Raw genomic sequence first — 16,225 nt, forward strand, 5'->3', positions numbered from 1 at the left:
CCAAGTCCTGGGGTAGAGGGGAGGGAGGCTATCTGAATGGGTCACCGTCTTGAGGAATGGGGAAGTTTGGCATCTAGAGTGGGATTAAGTGGAGACCCAGAACGTGGCTAAGACAGCCTGAGTGGCCCAGAGACCACATCCTGAAGTGCCTGTAGTGCCAAGGCCATGCAGGCCCGGAAAGGCAAAGAGCAGGTGAAGAACATAACCAGATTTGGGTTTTGGGAAGATCACTGAGGCTGTTAGCACTGAGGCTGTGAGGAAGGCCCAGGCTGGAGGTGGGGCAGCCAGGGAGGAGGTGTTGCAGTGGGCGACCTCCACGACCTCCAGTCTGATCTGGGGCAGGGCGGTGAGGCTGAAGAGAGACAACAAGGCCTTGGGGAAGGGGTGGTGGGCACTCAGATTCATCTCCTCCATCTGTTCTCGGGATCCCCGGAGGAACCCCCATGTCGTCCCTTCATGCTTAGTCCTGTGTCTGCTCTCCCAAGGACCCTCCCCCTGGGTGATCCCAGGGGAGAAAGAGAAGAAGATCGTGGGAAGATGTAGAGGATCCAGAGGAGGGTGAAGGAGGAATGAAGTGGGGGGGTGCAGGGGTGGGGCTGGGAAACTAGGAGTTAGGAGAGAAGGAGCAGTAACACTGGCTTGCAAAACCACAGATGCCGTTTTCATTTTGTGTTGCAAAATTTTGCATGAAATTAATTCCCTGCTCAGAAGCACAAAGCCCCTTCCTCTCCACCCCAGAGAGCTCTGATCCCCCCTCCCTCCATTCTTCACAGAGGAGGCACCTGCCTTCAGAGGATGCCCCCCTCCAGTGCCATCCCAGTGTACGACCTTGATGCCTGCTGCTGCAGAACTACCTCCCTGATAGCAGGGCTGGGATTTACAAATAGGACTGAGGCAATGTGCTCCCGAGATTGGCTCTCTCTCCCTTCATCTCCCACAGCTCCACTCCTGCCAGACTGCAAATCCCTGATATTGGGGGAAAGGGAAGAAAAGAGGCGCCCAACTTCCCCCTGGAAACTCAGCTATGATGATTTGGAAGACAGAGAAAAATTAAGAGATTTGAAGACTGAATGCTAGAGACACCAAGTCCCAGGGAAGCAGATAGGGGCAGGGGGGGAGTTTAAGAGAGAAAATTGAATTAAATTCCACTCAACAGACATTTATTAGCACCTACTGTGTGCCAGGCCCGGAGGGAACATTGTGTACAAAAGCACAGACGACTCCCAGGTTTTTGGCATGAGCAGCTGGGAGATGATGGTGCCATTCACTGAGCTGGGAGAAGGGAGGGGCTTGCCATGTCCAGTCGAAGGGACTGTGGGGTGATGGCCAGCAGGGGCAGGATGGGGAGAACAGGGCAGGCTGGAGATGTGCAGTTCCTGTTCAACAGCCCCCAGTGGCCCCTGTACCTGGCTGTGCTGGCTGCTTGGACATTTATCAAAGGCTCAGACTGATCCGGGTACTATGAGGGTGCAGGGGGATGACAAGATAGATCAAGAAACAAGGAAAGGGTGTGGTGAGAAGGAGGGGGGTGGCAGAGAATTGAGGCTGAACCCCTTGGAACCATGATTAAAGGGCAGAGGGCCGAGAAGGTGTGGTGGCCCTAGAGGTAAAAGGAAAGCCAGGAATTAGGGTTGTCACGAGACCCAAAAAGAGCCTGGTAAGGCCAAGAAAGAGCCCTGGGCTTTAGTTGCCGAGTAGGGTGGGGCCGGGGGACCAAGCTGGTTCTGTGCAACTAGCTGATGCAGCTCACAGGGGCCTGTGAGCAGTGTGTAGGCCCTCCTATCCCCAGCCTCCCTGCTGTCCCCCCAGCCCTGCTTGGTCTGCAGGCCCCTATCAACCAGGCAGAGGGGCAGAAGGGTATGAAAAAGCTCCCCTGGCCCCCGACTTCCCTCCCTGAGCCCCTGGTTTCTGACCTTCCCAGGAGCGTTCTGAGGCTTCCTCAATCTCAGAGAACCCTGGGGATCCCGGGGGGTAATTGAAACCAGGGCTAAGACATTAGAAACCATAACGCCGACTCCCCGGCTCCCCCAGGATAGTTCCTGGTTTTCCTCTCGCCCCAATCCTTCCTGCTGCTGACAGCTCAGGTCTCCAGGCCCCCACCAGTGGGGTCAATGACCCACCTCCCCAAACCAACTAGAAGGGGCCCCCAACTAGAAGGCACCTAAAGGTAGTCCTTGAGGACCTCTTCTCTGTGCCCAGACCACCTCAGAGCATATTAGACTGCCCCTCCTTCTTATCAGTGTCCCCAAATTCTAATCTTATCCTTTATTGCAGAACCTATCCTGGGGGGTTGAATTCAGACCCTGGAAAGGGTTTCTCACTCATGAAAGAGAAAACGGAGAGGCAGGACACTTGAGGCAGCAGGCGAGAGAATGACTCTCAGAGCCCGGCCCTGCCAGGGTGAGGTTGGCTGGGCCAGATCTGAAGCAGGGACCAGAGAAGCTGCCCACCAGGTAGCAGAAAGGAAGGCCACATAATGAATTCTGTAGCCTGGAGTTCCCTGTCTCTCTAACCGTTCTCATGTCTGTTACAGTCCTTGTCTCTGACAGAAAGGACAGGAAGTCATGTCTGGAGGTCTGAGGGGAAGGCCCGCCCCACCTTCCTCACCCCAACAGCTGCCTGAAGATTCCAGGATCCCTAAATTCCCCGTGAGAGCTGGTGTGGGAATCTGGCCGCACCCTTGTTTCTAGGTCTGTCCTTGGCTGCTTGGTGAGACTGAAGGGTTTGAATACCTACTCCACCACTTAGCTGCTCTGTGGCCTCGGGCAGGTGACTTCATGTCTCTGTGACTCTATTACCTCAGGAGTAAAATGGGATCGTAATTCCTAGGACTGTTGTGAACATTCCTTTCAATGAGATAATCCATTGTAGCGCCAGCCTGGTGGGTGAAGAGCCCCCTTCATTTGCTGGTTTGGCTTTCTCCCCATTGATGTCTCAACGTCTCCCCCTCAGTCTGTCCCAGGTTTCTCCCCATCTCTCCATCTACATCATCCTCTGTCTCTCGGTCTTTGTCTCTTTCCCTCCTTCTTTCTCTCCGTGTCCGGCTCTGCCTGCAGCCCCCCAGAAGCCCTGTCTGACCCTGCTCCCACCCAGTTGGCACAACTGGCCCAGGTGGGGTCTCCAGGGAGGTTTTTAATTCAAACATGGAATTCCTCACAGCAGGATCACGCCTGGGCCTGTACAGGGGTGAATCACAGTTGGTGGGAAGAGTGATTGTGTCTGTGTCCTTTCTGGCTGGGCAGGAGAGGTGGGGGGCTCGGCCTGGCAGCCTTTTGGAGGAGGGGGGACTTGCCCTGACTGCTCCAACCGCCCCCACACCTGGTTTCAAGCCAGATCCCCCATGTCTAGTGCCTGCCTGCAGGTAAGGCAACCTGCCCAGAGCCCAGGACCAAAAGGGGAAGCCCTCCACCTCTACACAGGGTGGCTCACCTACAAAAACAAAAACCAAAAAACCCTCCTCCTCAAAACCCGCACAAAAACAACTCTGGCCCACCCTCACTCCTGCTCTGAGCTTCCCATCCTGCCCGCCACCCCCCACTACCAGGCCCTGTGGCAAACATAGATCCAGCTTCTCTTGTCTCTAGCTCTTTCTCTCTCTGCCCCTGCCTCTGTGTCTCTTAACCTTGATCCATAACTTTGGCACTCTAAAACTCAGGCTGCCAGGGGTAGGGAACTGCAGGGGTTGAAGAATCTCTGTTCATAGCTTGGACCAAACAGTCTTCCTCAGGAGTGGGGAGAGGGGATGGGAGAGCAAGGACACGAAAAGCCCAGATGTCATTCCTACATCACCGTGGCTCTGTGAAGGCAGAAGGCCAGGTGTAGACTAAGTGTTGTATAGATGTAACCCAAATGAAGGAGAAATCAGAGGACCCCAAGACAGGGGGTTGAATGGCTGAGGCAAGAGCAGGCAGGAGCATGGATAAACCATGGAAAGGCTGCTGCCTGACTCTGTGGCTCAGCAAGGAGTCTTCTCCGGGGGCCAGGATTGGTCTCAACTAGCCCCAGACACCCCCACATCTGGGCCCCAGCCAGACCCCTCACGTCAACGGTTGGGCAGAGGGCCAGATGGGTGAACCACTAAGACTCCCCTCTCAATTCCCTATTCCCAACACATCATTGCCTCAAGGTGCCCACCATCTTCCAGGAGAGAGAACTGGGACACAGACTCAGAGAGGGAGAAACACTGGGCAGGGTCACACAGCAGGCAGAGGCTGGGGTAGGAACCTTGGTGTCTTGGCAGCCAGCCTGTGCCTGTCACAGATATCCTGAGGCAGCACAACGACAGGGGCCAGACCCAAAACAGGATTTTATGTAGGGAGAGGCCCTAGGATTCCTTGAACATGTGGGCCACTGGGCCAGGAGTGGGACATCCCGTAAGGCAACGGCAGATGTGCAGCTTCCTGTCCTTCCCATCAGATAGAGACAGGCGTTGGGGCAAGAGGTTCAGAGAGACAGAAGCAAAGAGAGGAGAGAAGCTGGGAGAGAAACCAAGAAATAGACACCGAGTCAGAGTTTGACACAAAAATAGAGATGCAGAGAAAGAAAGATATGAGTCAGAGACAAGAGACAGGGAGATGCGGAAGGAAGGAGGGTCCTGGAATCAAAGACACAGAAAGACAGGGAGAGACAGGAAGCCAGAGAGAAACAGTGTCTCAGAGTGACAGAACAACAGGACCACAGAGTTGATGATATAGAAACTCAGAGAATGAGAGACAGGAAAAAAGTTGGAGGGAGAAAAAGAGATGGAGAAGAGGCAGAGACAGAGCGATCAAGAGAGGCAGGGCGATGGCGAGAGAAGGCACAGGGAGGCAAAGACAAAATGAGGCAACAGAAAAAGATCAAATCAGCAAGAATGGGAAAAGCGGTGACGAGAGAATCCTGTTCTCCAGTCTCTCCTGTCTGTCCTCCCCAGGGTTTGGGGCCCCCTAGATACTCTTTGGTTTCCATAGCAACAGGGAGGGCCTCACCAAATTTGCATATACATTTACATCCTTTCTCTCTGAATAATTCAACAGGTTCTGTGCATATTCATGAGACCGAATGAAGGTGACTCTTCCAACCCCTCCTCAAAACCAGACCAGGGTGCCCCCTGCTTGCAGAACGTGGTCATGGCTCCAGGCCTGACTAAGCACTGCTAACACTCCCCACTGCTCACCAAACACACCCTCGTATGTCCTACTTCCAGGCTTTCCTCAAGTGATGCCCCTCAGCCATGTCCCTCTGTCCTTCCCTCAGCATCAGGCCTGCCGTTGGTACACACGCATATGTGCAGACACAGGGATGTGTGTGCATGTGAACTCTGGTCTGTATGTTCCGGGGAGTGAGTGAAGCTCACCCTGGCTCCCTAGAGGAGGAGGTCACTCAGTCAGACTCCTACCTGGGTGTTTCTGATAAGTTTCTGGGTGTTTCTGTCAAAGAAGGGGGTGCCTAAGAGGATTATATTGAAAGAGGCTGGGCTGTAGGCTGAGGTGATGCCTCTACCAACAGGGAAGGACCTAGGACACCGTGGCCTCCATGTGAAAACTGACAGAGATCCAGGATCTGGGCAGAATTACCAGAGGAGGCCCCCCCATGGCACTGTCAACACTGAGGCATGAGTTTGATCCCCGGCCAAGATGCTAACCCACATGGCTCAGTAGACCTCCCCAGTCTCACCCACTGCTCCCCACTCAGCAGTGTATTTTAGTAGATCCACCTGATTGTTCCACTCTGTCTGTGGTGAATTCTCTCATCTCCTACCTCTGCACCTCTGGCATACACCACAGTTCTTCCATGCAAAAATAAAAAAAAATGAAACACGTCAAAAGAATTTTTAAAATTTTTTTAAAAATCACTAGAGGAACTAGCACAGAGCTAAAAGGAACTTCAGGAATAGAGGAGCTGAGGTGGCACATACAGTGAGGAAAGAGTACCTAGGACCAAGGACTCTTTTAAAATGACAGATGGGCCTCCCCAGTGGCCCAGCGGTTGAGCACTGGGTTGCGAAGCTGCCCACAGCCTCTGCAGCGCCAGTTTGACCCCCGACTGCTGGCGAGGGTCCCACATGGCCCGACAGACCTCTCCTGCTGCCCGCTGCTCCCCTCAGCAGTGTACTTCATCAGTCTGCCTGCTCTGCTCTCCGCTGTGGCTCTGGTGAATTCTCTCATCCTCCGCGCTTCTGACTATACCCCAGTGCTTGTATAAATATATAAATAAATCTTTTTTTAAAATAATAATAAAATGACAGATTTGAAAGCTCTTGTCAACTGAGGGGCTTCTCCAGGGTCTATTCCAGCCATATACACATCTCCCCCTAGATCCTTACAGTAGCTGCCTCACTGTTCTTCCACACTCTAGCAGTCAGACCTTTCTCTCTAAACCACCCATCTGATATTCCACATTATGCCCTCCTTGAAATCTTCATTCTCTCTCACCCGTAAGAAAAAGCCCGTTATTTGATCAGCACTCGGCCCTTCCAGTCATGCAGCTCAGAGCCCCGATCCTCACCCTCTCTGCCTTGAGTTGCAGGGATCATCTCTATGCTGCTTCCCACCTGGGTGCCTTAGCAGCCTGCCCTTTACTAGGAATGTCCTTCTTTTATTCTGGTTCTTCTTCAAGATTCTACACAGGCATCACTTCCCTTCTTTGCCTGTGCTGAATACTGACCCAGAAGCTCTGGAGACCTGAAGTCCCTAATCTGTGTACTCATCACATCGTAGTGAAACTATGTGTTTATCAGGCTTCAGCCTCCATATCTTTAAAGGTTCCAAGCCTAGTGACTGTATTTTTCACATTTTGGGTGATAAGCATTGTATAACAGAGGGGTCACTGAGTTCACTAAGAGGCCAAATTTCAAACCTGGACTATCTTCTGTGGCTGGAGACTAGTGGGGAACTTGGGAACAGCTGAAGGGGTAGGTTATTCCTTTGCAAATACTGGCACCTTGTGGCCAGATCCGGAAGTGCAGCCAAATCTCACCTCCCAGGTGCAAGAAAGGACCAAACTGGGATTGACGATGCTGGACAGAATCAGGCCTGATCCCTGAGCGCCAATGGTGGTCCAGAAAAATAAGAGGGAGAGGGGAGGCAGACCTTATGGAGGGAGCCCTCATAGCCCAGTACTGGTGTCCTTTTAACTGAGTTTCGGGCCTCTCTGGAGGCACAAGGGGTTAAGCACCGCACTATGAAGCAATCCACAGCCTCTGCAGCATGAGAGCTCGATCCCCGGCCAGCCAGAGAGAAACCCACATGGCGCAGCAGACCTCTCCTGCCTCGCCCGCTGCTCCTCTCAGCAGTGTATTTTAGTCAGTCTGCCTGTTCTGCTCCCCACTGTGTCTCTGGTGAATCCTCTCACCCCCCACACCTCTGGCCTGTACCCCAGCTCTTGAATGCGTAAATAAATAAATATTTTTTTAAAAAAACACTTGCTGACTTTCAAGCAAAGGTTAATAGCAAAGGCTGAGAGGTAGACAATCTCATGGCATGTGAAGAGTGAGGAGTTCATGTGGCCAGAGCCTAGGGTCCAAATAGACCAGGAAAAAGATGGACTGAGCCATGGCAGTGACTGAGCAAGAGTTCTTTAAGACCATGCGGTAGATGGATTTGGATCTTGTCCTTCTGATTGGACACAAGGAGGTGAAGAAAGCAGGTCTAGGTATGGAAACACACTTGGAAGCTTAATATTCATTCATTCACTTATCTAGTATTTATCAAGCACCTACTATGTGTCAAGCAATGTTCAAGCTGTTTGGGTTACTTCGGTGAACAAAACAGATTCCACTCAGAGCTTGCATTCTCATCAGGAGACAGGCAATAAACATTTTAAGGAAGTAAATTATAATTAGAAGGAAAAAAAGAAAACATGAGGGGAAAGGGGCAGAAAAACGAAGTTAAAAAGTGCTTGACTGAAATATTAAATGGAGTGCTCAGAATAGGCCTCATTGAAGAGACATTTGAACAAAGAATTGAAGGAGGGAGGAACATCTGGTCGAACAATCTAGACCAAGGACCAGCCCGTGGTTTGGAGATCTGAGGGACAAGAAGCAGGGAGACCAGTAAGGAGAATAATACAAGATAATGAGAGACTGTGGGAATGAATAGACCTAAGAAGTGAAACTAGCAGGACTTGGTGCCTGCTTGAATACAGGAGGTACATAACTCCTGCAGTCATACTGTTCTCAAGTCTCCATTTCAAGGCTAACAAACCCTCCATACATGCTACCGCTAAGGCAGGTGATAAGAATACTCAGTTCATCCATCCTGGATAACTCAACCCACCTGGATGCTTATCCCTCCCTCCCCTGCCTCTTAAACACCTCGACCTCATCATTAATGACTCCTCTAGACTGCCCAGCTATCTATTCTTTTTTTAAAGATTTACTTTATTTATGCATACGAGAATTGGGGTACAGGCCAGAGGTGCAGGGGTGGTGTGTAAGGATTCACCAGAGACAGAATGGGGAGCAGAACAGGTGGATTGACTGAAATACACTGCTGAGGGGAGCAACAGGAGATAGTAGAGGTCTTCTGCGCCATGTGGGTTAGCTCCCTGGCCAGGGACTGAAATCATGCTGCAGATGGCTTCACAGTGCTAAGACTTAACGCCTTGCGCCACCAGGGAGGCGCCCTAGCTATCTATCCTTTTGCCCACAACCAAGTCCTGTCAGCTCTTAAATTCTCAAACTCCCTGACCCCATCTCATCCTTTTGCTAATAATGTTATGAGTTGAATTGCGACACACACCCCTTCTGAAAAAAGGCTTATTAATGTTCTAACTCCTAGTACTTCAGAATGTGACCTTATTTGTAAATAGTTTTCTCAGAGGTAATCAAGTTAAAATGAGGTCAAAGGGCCCCAATTCAATGATCTTCTGAAAAAAAAAAAAAAGGAGAAAGTTGTAAACAGAAATAAACACACAAAAAAGGAAAATGAATGACATCATGTAGGGTAAGGTAAAAAATCAGTCTTTTCTGCCCTCCCGCCATCAGGATAGATGAGGGAACCCTGTGATCTGGAATGCATGCCTGATGGCGGGCACCTGAAGTGGGCACACCTGAGCTAAGACTGTGCTTTTAAGGGCATTGTTACGGGGACGCCAGTAGAAGCCGAAAGAGAAGAAGCCCGAAGCAGAAGCAGAGAACACCAGAGAGCCCAGACAGAGTGAAGATTTGCTGGGGGCTGGGAGGATCTGTCCTCCCAGCCCCCCTGCCTGCCACGTACCCGCTGAACCCCAATAAAAGACCTGCAAAAAACCACTGAGGACTCTGACTCCTCCTTTACCCGGTCTGCATGGGATCAGAAAACCTGCACTGTGTCCAGTCCTGCCCTTTACACATCAAGAAACCAAGAATGCCAAAGACTGCAACCCAGCCATAAGCTAGGAAAAGTCAAGGAAGGATTTCCTACAGTTTTCAAGAGACTGGCTGCTAACACCCTGATTTCAGACTTCTAGTCTCCACACTGAGAGAGAGCGAATTTGTTGTCATTTGTTATGGCCTAGAAGCTGATACAGCTGAATCACTTCCACCTACCTCCACGACTGTCTCACCACCTCCACCGGCCCCTCCCCTGCCTCCAGCCTGGATATCGTAATGGGACCTCCAGGCCGCTGACACCCCACCCCCTTCCCCCCACCCTTTGGATTCCTCAGTCCTTTGCTACACGCACTCTAAGTCTCCTCACTGTTCCTCCCTTATTCCTGCTTGTCTTAACCCAAGTCTGAGGAGTGCAAAAGTGCTTTCTCTGAGTCATCATCTGTCCTGGGTCCTGCTGGAGCGCACACCCCCTGACTGATGACACAGGTTCACGGCCCGCCCCCCTCCAACTGGGCCTTCAGCCCTGCCTGGTCATCCTCCTATCGCCCCCTAGTTACCTCTCCCAATCCAACATCTCACACCTTTCCCACCAGCCTGAATTATCAGCTCCCTCAAGTCTCACCCTCACCCCCAACTCCACCCGCATGCATACCTGCCCTCAACTTCTTCCTGCCTGTTAACAGGACCTCATGCCTCTTCTTCCCTTTGGGACCTCCTTCCCTTCCACCAGCTCAGGAGTCTCCCTCTAGCAGATTTCCACCATCTCTTGCATCTTTAATCTCTTTCCCCATTGGCTTCCTCTATCAGCCTACAAACATGGTCAAGACTCTGCTAATTCATTGAAACAACTAACATCTAAAACTCCATATCCCACTGTCTTTTTTTTTTTTTTTAAGATTTATTTATTTATATAAGCACTGGACACAGTCAGAAGCACGGGAGGGTGAGAGAATTCGCCAGAGCTGGGAGCAGAGCAGGCAGAAGGACCGAAGGACACTGCTGAGGGGAGCTGCGGGCGGCAGGAGAGGTCTGTGCGCCATGCGGGACCCTCGCCCGGCAGCCGGGGAGCAGCCGGGGATCGAACCGGCGCTACCGGCGCTACGGAGGCTGCGGGCAGCTTCACAACCCAGCGCTCAACCGCTGCACCACCGGGGAGGCCCTTTATCCCACTGTCTTTTCCAGCTGTCTTTCTTCCTATTTACAGCCCTACTTCTGGAAATAGCTGTCTCCATTTCCTTGCCTGTTGTTCCACAGAATAGCCTTTTCTAAGAAACTATGGAGGCAGAAGTCATATTGCAGTGGATTAATGAGAAAATAAGATATTGAATCAGCAATTACACTCAACTTTAACATTCCCTCCTAAGCTCAGTCAAGGTTTTTGCCTCTTGCTCCCTCTCCGCAATTCCTCTTGCCCAAAGCAGCCTAGCAGGGGCCTGCAGGGGGCAAGGGTTGAGGAGCTCCCAGAATAATTGGCCATTCTCTCTCACAGCCTGTGGTCTATTCCCCCATTCTCTGAGCTGCAGATCCTGTTTTTCCCAAAGGAATTTGACCCCAGCTCAGTACCCTTTCTGGAAACCCCAAGTGCAAATGGTGGTGGGAGCACCCTGGTGGCCCAAGGGGTTAAGTCTCAGCACTATGAAGCTATCCTCAGCCACTGCAGCATTTTGATCCCCAGCCAGGAGCTGACCCACAAGGCTCATTAGACCTCTCCTGTCTCGCCTGTTGCTCCCCTCAGCAGTATATTTCAGTCAGTCTGCCTGTTCTGCTCCCCACTCTGTCTCCGGTGAATCCTCTTACCACATCTCCCCCACCCCATCCCTGTACCCCAATTCTTTTTTTTAAGATTTATTTATTTATTTATACAAGCACTGGGTACAGTCAGAAGCGCGGGAGGGTGAGAGAATTCACCAGAGCCAGAGCGGGGAGCAGAGCAGGCAGAAGGACCGAAGTACACTGCTGAGGGGAGCAGCGGGCGGCAGGAGAGGTCTGCGCGCCATGTGGGACCCTCCTCCGGTGGTGGCCAGGGAGCAGCCGCGGATCGATCGAACCGGTGCTGCAGAGGCTGCGGGCAGCTTCACAACCCAGCGCTCAACCGCTGTGCCACTGGGGAGGCCCCTGTACCCCAATTCTTGTATGCAAAAATAAATAATTAAAATAAAAACAAGTGCAAGGGGGGCCTCAATGACAAGCTGCCCAATAGGGAGCCCCTCCTAGGACTCCCAGGGCTTGCAATGCCACCTCACTGAAGCACTCCTCCAGCATGGGTCACCATGCTGATTCCATATGATGGTTCCACCCTGGCCACAGGGGTTGGATCAGGATGGGATGCTGAGAGATCATCTTCAAGTGGCCTAAGCTCTGAGGACTCAAGAGAACTGTTTACTGTAGAAGACACAGGAAAAGGCATTATGTGGAAACTGGGAGGGGAGAAAAACCCTGAATTAGCTGCCAGGAGAATGGGGAGTCAGTTACTGGTAGCAAGACACCCAAGTCACCTCCAGAGCCTCCAGGAGTGTGTTAGATGCTCTCTGACCCTCTGCATTTGAGAGGCTTGGCTGAGCAGCTGCTGATACAGTTTCCCCCATCTCTCCTAATATCCCTGAAATCTCTATTACCTACTTCTTCAGGGCCTTCCACATCACTCTGGACAACCTACTTTGGGGAAAAAAAGTCCACAGTGTTCAAAGTTTTGACCACAGCCTGCTGGCCCTGTGGTTCCCTCAGCCCTGCTCTGGGCCTCATTGAGGACTCCAGTTCCCTAAGGCCCTCCACTGCTCAAGCAGGCCCAGACTCAGCCAAACATCACTTCAACTCTCAAATTGTTGGGCCTACTCTGCCACAATGTAAGCCCAGAAAGGTTCCAACTTTGTGCTTTCCTGGTAACTGGACATCAAGGCTACATAATCTAGTAGGAGACCCGACAGACTCAATTCTTCACTTCCCAGTCTTGCCCTGGTTCCCACAGCTCCCTGCTACGACTGTAACATTCACCTCAGGCCCCTGACCTAGCATGGTGAATCTGAGACCAAGGCTCAAGTGAGAAACAGAGCAGCAGGGGGTGAAAATGCAAGCATGAAATCTGGAGGGGACATGTCTACTGAGGTTTTTGTTTTTAAAGATTGACTTATTTATGTATAGACCTGGGGTGGAGGCCAGAGATGTGGGGGTGGAGGGGAAGATTCACCAGAGACAGAGTGGGGAGCAGAACAGGCAGATCCACTGAAATACACTGCTGAGGGGAGCAGTGGGCGAGACAGGAGAGGTCTGCAGCACCATGAGGGTTAGCTCCCTGGCCAGGGATCAAACTCGGGCCGCATCAGTGATAGCGCTGAGCCTTCACCCCTATACCACCAGGGGCCCTGCGGTATGTTTTAAAGATAGGAAAAAGCATGTTTGTAAGCTGAGTCATTAATAATAGCAATTAACATTTATATAACATTATATGCCCTGTATATTTCTACACTTAATCCTCATAACAACCCAATGAGGTAAGCATTATCATCCTGTTTTATGGATGAGAACAGTAAGATACAGAGCAGTAACTTGCCCAAGGTCACAAAGAATAGCTGGATAATAACTGCCAAAACCAGGAGTCAAATCCAAAAAGTCTGGTCCTGAGACCATAATCTTAACCACCATAATATATGCTATGGATAAGAAAACTGTCTAACCTGGCAGAGTTCCTTACCAGCCCAGAGCAGGTGGCACAGAGCCACCCAGGGGTGATATTCAGGTTATTCAGGTTACTGCTTGAGGCTTTTTATTGACTCAAGGGCCTCCCAGCACCAAACTGGGGGGGTGGGGGGGCAAGGAGCTGGCTGCTCTAGGGCAGGGACACCCACTCCCTTAATCCCACATCCACACACAGTAGGCCGAGCAGAGGCACACCAGACAACAGGCAAACCTTTATTTCCTAGTCCACTCCCTGAGCCTCTGTCAGATGGCAGATCAGAGGCACTATAGGTGGAAGGCAGAGTAAACCCTTCTTAAATAATCCAGAACCCAGCAGACACTCCACACCTGTCACTCTTCTTAGCAGTCCTTTCCACATGCCAGAGGGAAGGAGGGAGGCCCACTTCTACGGACTCCATCTGGCTGGGGATGGTGGGCAGTTACAGAGGCTTCTTGGAGAAGGCACAGTCATCCTAGACTTTCAGGCCTGGAGAATAGGCTCGGCAGGTCCTCAGGACCGGGTTTCTCGAGCCCGTCTTCGGGGCCGGGGGCCACAGCTGGAGGTAGGTGTGGGGCCCAGGCCAGGGGGAGCCCCTGGGGGTTGGTAGCCACATTCATTGGGGTCCAGGGGGTCCCGGCTGAGAAGTACCCACACCGCAGGCACATGGCGGCGGACTGTGAGGGGATCTAGGCCTGTGTCTGGTGAAGTTGGGACCCAACTGTCCTCAGTCTGCAGGAAGCGCAGCTTGGTGAGTTGGTGCAGGCCTGGTACCCGGCGCTTGACAATCTCAGCACAGCTGACAGCCTTCCCTGCTGCCCGGCCAGAACCTGAAAACACCACATGCCTTGCACTGCCTCCTTCCAACCGACCCAGTGCCAGACCCAGCAGGTTTCGGATTTTGCTGCCATCTCGGACTCGCATCTCCAGGGTATCAGGAGGTAGCTGGGGCATCGGGGAAGGTGCTGGAAGCTCCACAGAGCCAGCTTTCCGGTAGTGCTCCATCTGCTTGCTGCCGTCAGAATTCTGATGCCCACTGCAAGTAAGCGTCACATGACTGCTAGCCCACGTGCCCGCTCCCACCCTGCTTCCTCAGCCCAGACTTCTCAGAAACAGGGCCTGAACCCTCACCTAGCTTCTCAGGACAGGGTCGGGCCTGCCTCACTCTGGGAAGGGGCTGTAGCCCATGCGTCCCGTTTCTCCGGAGAGGGCCATAATCCTCCCCACATCCTGGCGTCCCTAAGACAGGGCCAGATTGTCGATACACTGGGTTCTTGGTGACAGGGCCAGGTCTCGGCCTGCCTCATCGTGGGCTCCTCAGGACAGGGCCCCGGGCACGCACTCGGAGTCCCTGAGAACAAGACTGCGCGCTCGCCGCACTGCACCCCCCATCACCGCCTTCCTTCCAAGGACTGAGACCAGGCCTCTTCCCTTCGCGCTCCCAGAAGCCACGGCCAGCCCCTTGCACCCCAGGCACTCGGAGGCAGAGCCAGGCGCCCTCCTCCCGATGCTCCTCAGACAGAACTCCCGCCCCGCTTCCGGATCCCCGAGCCAGAGCCGGGCACCCCTCACCCCAAGATTCCCAGGGCCAGTCCCCTTCAACCCAGGTCTCTTTCGGCTACCCGCCAGCCTCAGAGGCCAAGGAGCGACCTCCTCTCGCCTCCCCCAACAGCCAGGCGTACCGCACCGCGTTCCGGCTCTCACCACCGCGGCCGCGCACGCCTCCAGCTCGATCTGGGGCCAAGATGGCGCGCGGGCCGGGGGCGCGCCGAGGCCGCGGGGGCGCGCGCGCGGGCGGGGGCGGGGCCTGGGGCGGGACCCGGGTGGGGGCGGGTCCGAGTGCGGTACCCGTGGCCTGGGGGCGGGGCCCGGGGCTGAGGCTGGACCCATGGCCTGGGGCGGGACCCGTGGCCTGGGGGCGGGGCCTGGGGCGGGGCCCAGGGCGGGGCCCGGGTGCTGGGGCGGGACCCGTGGCCTGGGGGCGGGGCCTGGGGCGGGACCCGGGTGGGGGCGGGTCCGAGTGCGGTACCCGTGGCCTGGGGGCGGGGCCCGGGGCTGAGGCTGGACCCATGGCCTGGGGCGGGACCCGTGGCCTGGGGACGGGGCCGAGGGCGGGGCCCGGGTGCTGGGGCGGGACCCGTGGCCTGGGGGCGGGGCCTGGGGTGGGACCCGGACCCGTGGCCTGGGGGCGGGGCCCGTGTCCTGGGGGCGGGACCTGGGGGCGGGGCCCGTGTCCTGGGGGCGGGGCCCGGGGCGGGGCCCGTGTCCTGGGGGCGGGGCCCGGGGCGGGGCCCGTGTCCTGGGGCGGGGCCTGGGGCGGGGCCCCGCGGCGCAGGTGCTGGGACCCACAGGTCGACCTCGGGAACGCGAGAGGCGCGGCAGAGTCGGCGATTAAGCCCCTTGCAGGGGTGGAGAGAGCCCCGAGGATGAGAGGCCCGGCTGGCAGAGGAGCCCCGCGTCCGAAGGACGGGGAGGATTTGGCCCTTAGAGTTGGCAGAGTTGGCGTTACCAGTTGAGCCCTGGAAATAGCAAAAGCGAAGCTGCGGGTTTCACGATGGGCCGGAGGAAGGGGTCCATTTGGAGCGGCTGCTGCTGCGCGAGAGAGAGCCGTGGTCACTGAGATCTCAGCTGCGACCTGGTTTTGTGGGTACTGGCGAGCCTGGGGCGCGGGCGCGGTGCTGGTCGAACCAGAGGTGTGCACACCTCACTCTGGCTCGGCGCAGGTGGGGCGGGGGGTGGGGGTGGGGAGAGGAATCCGGCGGCAGCCACTGGTGACTCCAGGCCATGGGGACCGGGGTGGGCGCTAGTCCACAGAGCTTACACCATGACACCTGGCAGATACGAGGTGCTCACTTATGTACTGAACTATTTGTTTAAATGATCCAGAGAAATCTGGTGGGAATGAAGAGAAGTAGATTAAGTTGGGAGATACTAGGGGGTACATTCTGTGAAGAGTTGGCGACTGTTTGAACGGAGAAGGAAGGGAAAGTCTAGGATGACTCCCAGTTTCAAACCTTTTGGGATGTGTGAGCCCGAGATACCTGACAGCGGAGCTGGGAAGGGGCCTGGAGCCAAAGCGCTGAGACCACAAGAGGGCAGCGCATACTTGGCGGAGAGCGGTGCCCATCAGTCCCCGCCTTCTCATTCTGCTCCCTCCCGCTCCTTCCCATCACCCCCTTCCCCAAACCTAAAACTCCCAGCATCCAAACCTCATCTGAGCACCCCTTCTAGGCTCATAGCATCTGGTAGGCTCCCAAGAGAGA

At 54.2% G+C, this 16,225-nt stretch overlaps 1 protein-coding gene across 6 annotated transcripts; it reads right to left on the reverse strand.

Moving 5' to 3' along the window:
• Nucleotides 1–11,398: 11,398 nt before the first annotated feature.
• RPP25L (ribonuclease P/MRP subunit p25 like) lies at nucleotides 11,399–14,711 on the reverse strand. 6 transcript variants are annotated; one of them, XM_037492530.2, is made up of 2 exons: nucleotides 14,667–14,711; nucleotides 11,399–13,998 (listed from the first exon to the last, which is right to left on the reverse strand). In XM_037492530.2, the coding sequence occupies exon 2, from the start codon at nucleotides 13,965–13,967 to the stop codon at nucleotides 13,476–13,478; it is 492 nt and encodes a 163-aa protein (XP_037348427.1). In that variant the 5' UTR covers nucleotides 13,968–13,998; nucleotides 14,667–14,711; the 3' UTR covers nucleotides 11,399–13,475. The 6 variants fall into 6 exon arrangements, with proteins under 6 accessions (XP_037348427.1, XP_037348426.1, XP_037348425.1 ...); XM_037492529.2 differs by having other exon boundaries at nucleotides 14,650–14,711; XM_037492528.2 differs by having other exon boundaries at nucleotides 14,645–14,711.
• Between the last annotated feature and the right edge of the window lie 1,514 nt (nucleotides 14,712–16,225).

The sequence above is a fragment of the Talpa occidentalis genome, unplaced genomic scaffold (assembly GCF_014898055.3).
Source record: "Talpa occidentalis isolate TD23 unplaced genomic scaffold, MPIMG_talOcc4v2.1 talOcc4.7, whole genome shotgun sequence".
In the NCBI taxonomy this organism is placed as follows: domain Eukaryota; kingdom Metazoa; phylum Chordata; class Mammalia; order Eulipotyphla; family Talpidae; genus Talpa; species Talpa occidentalis.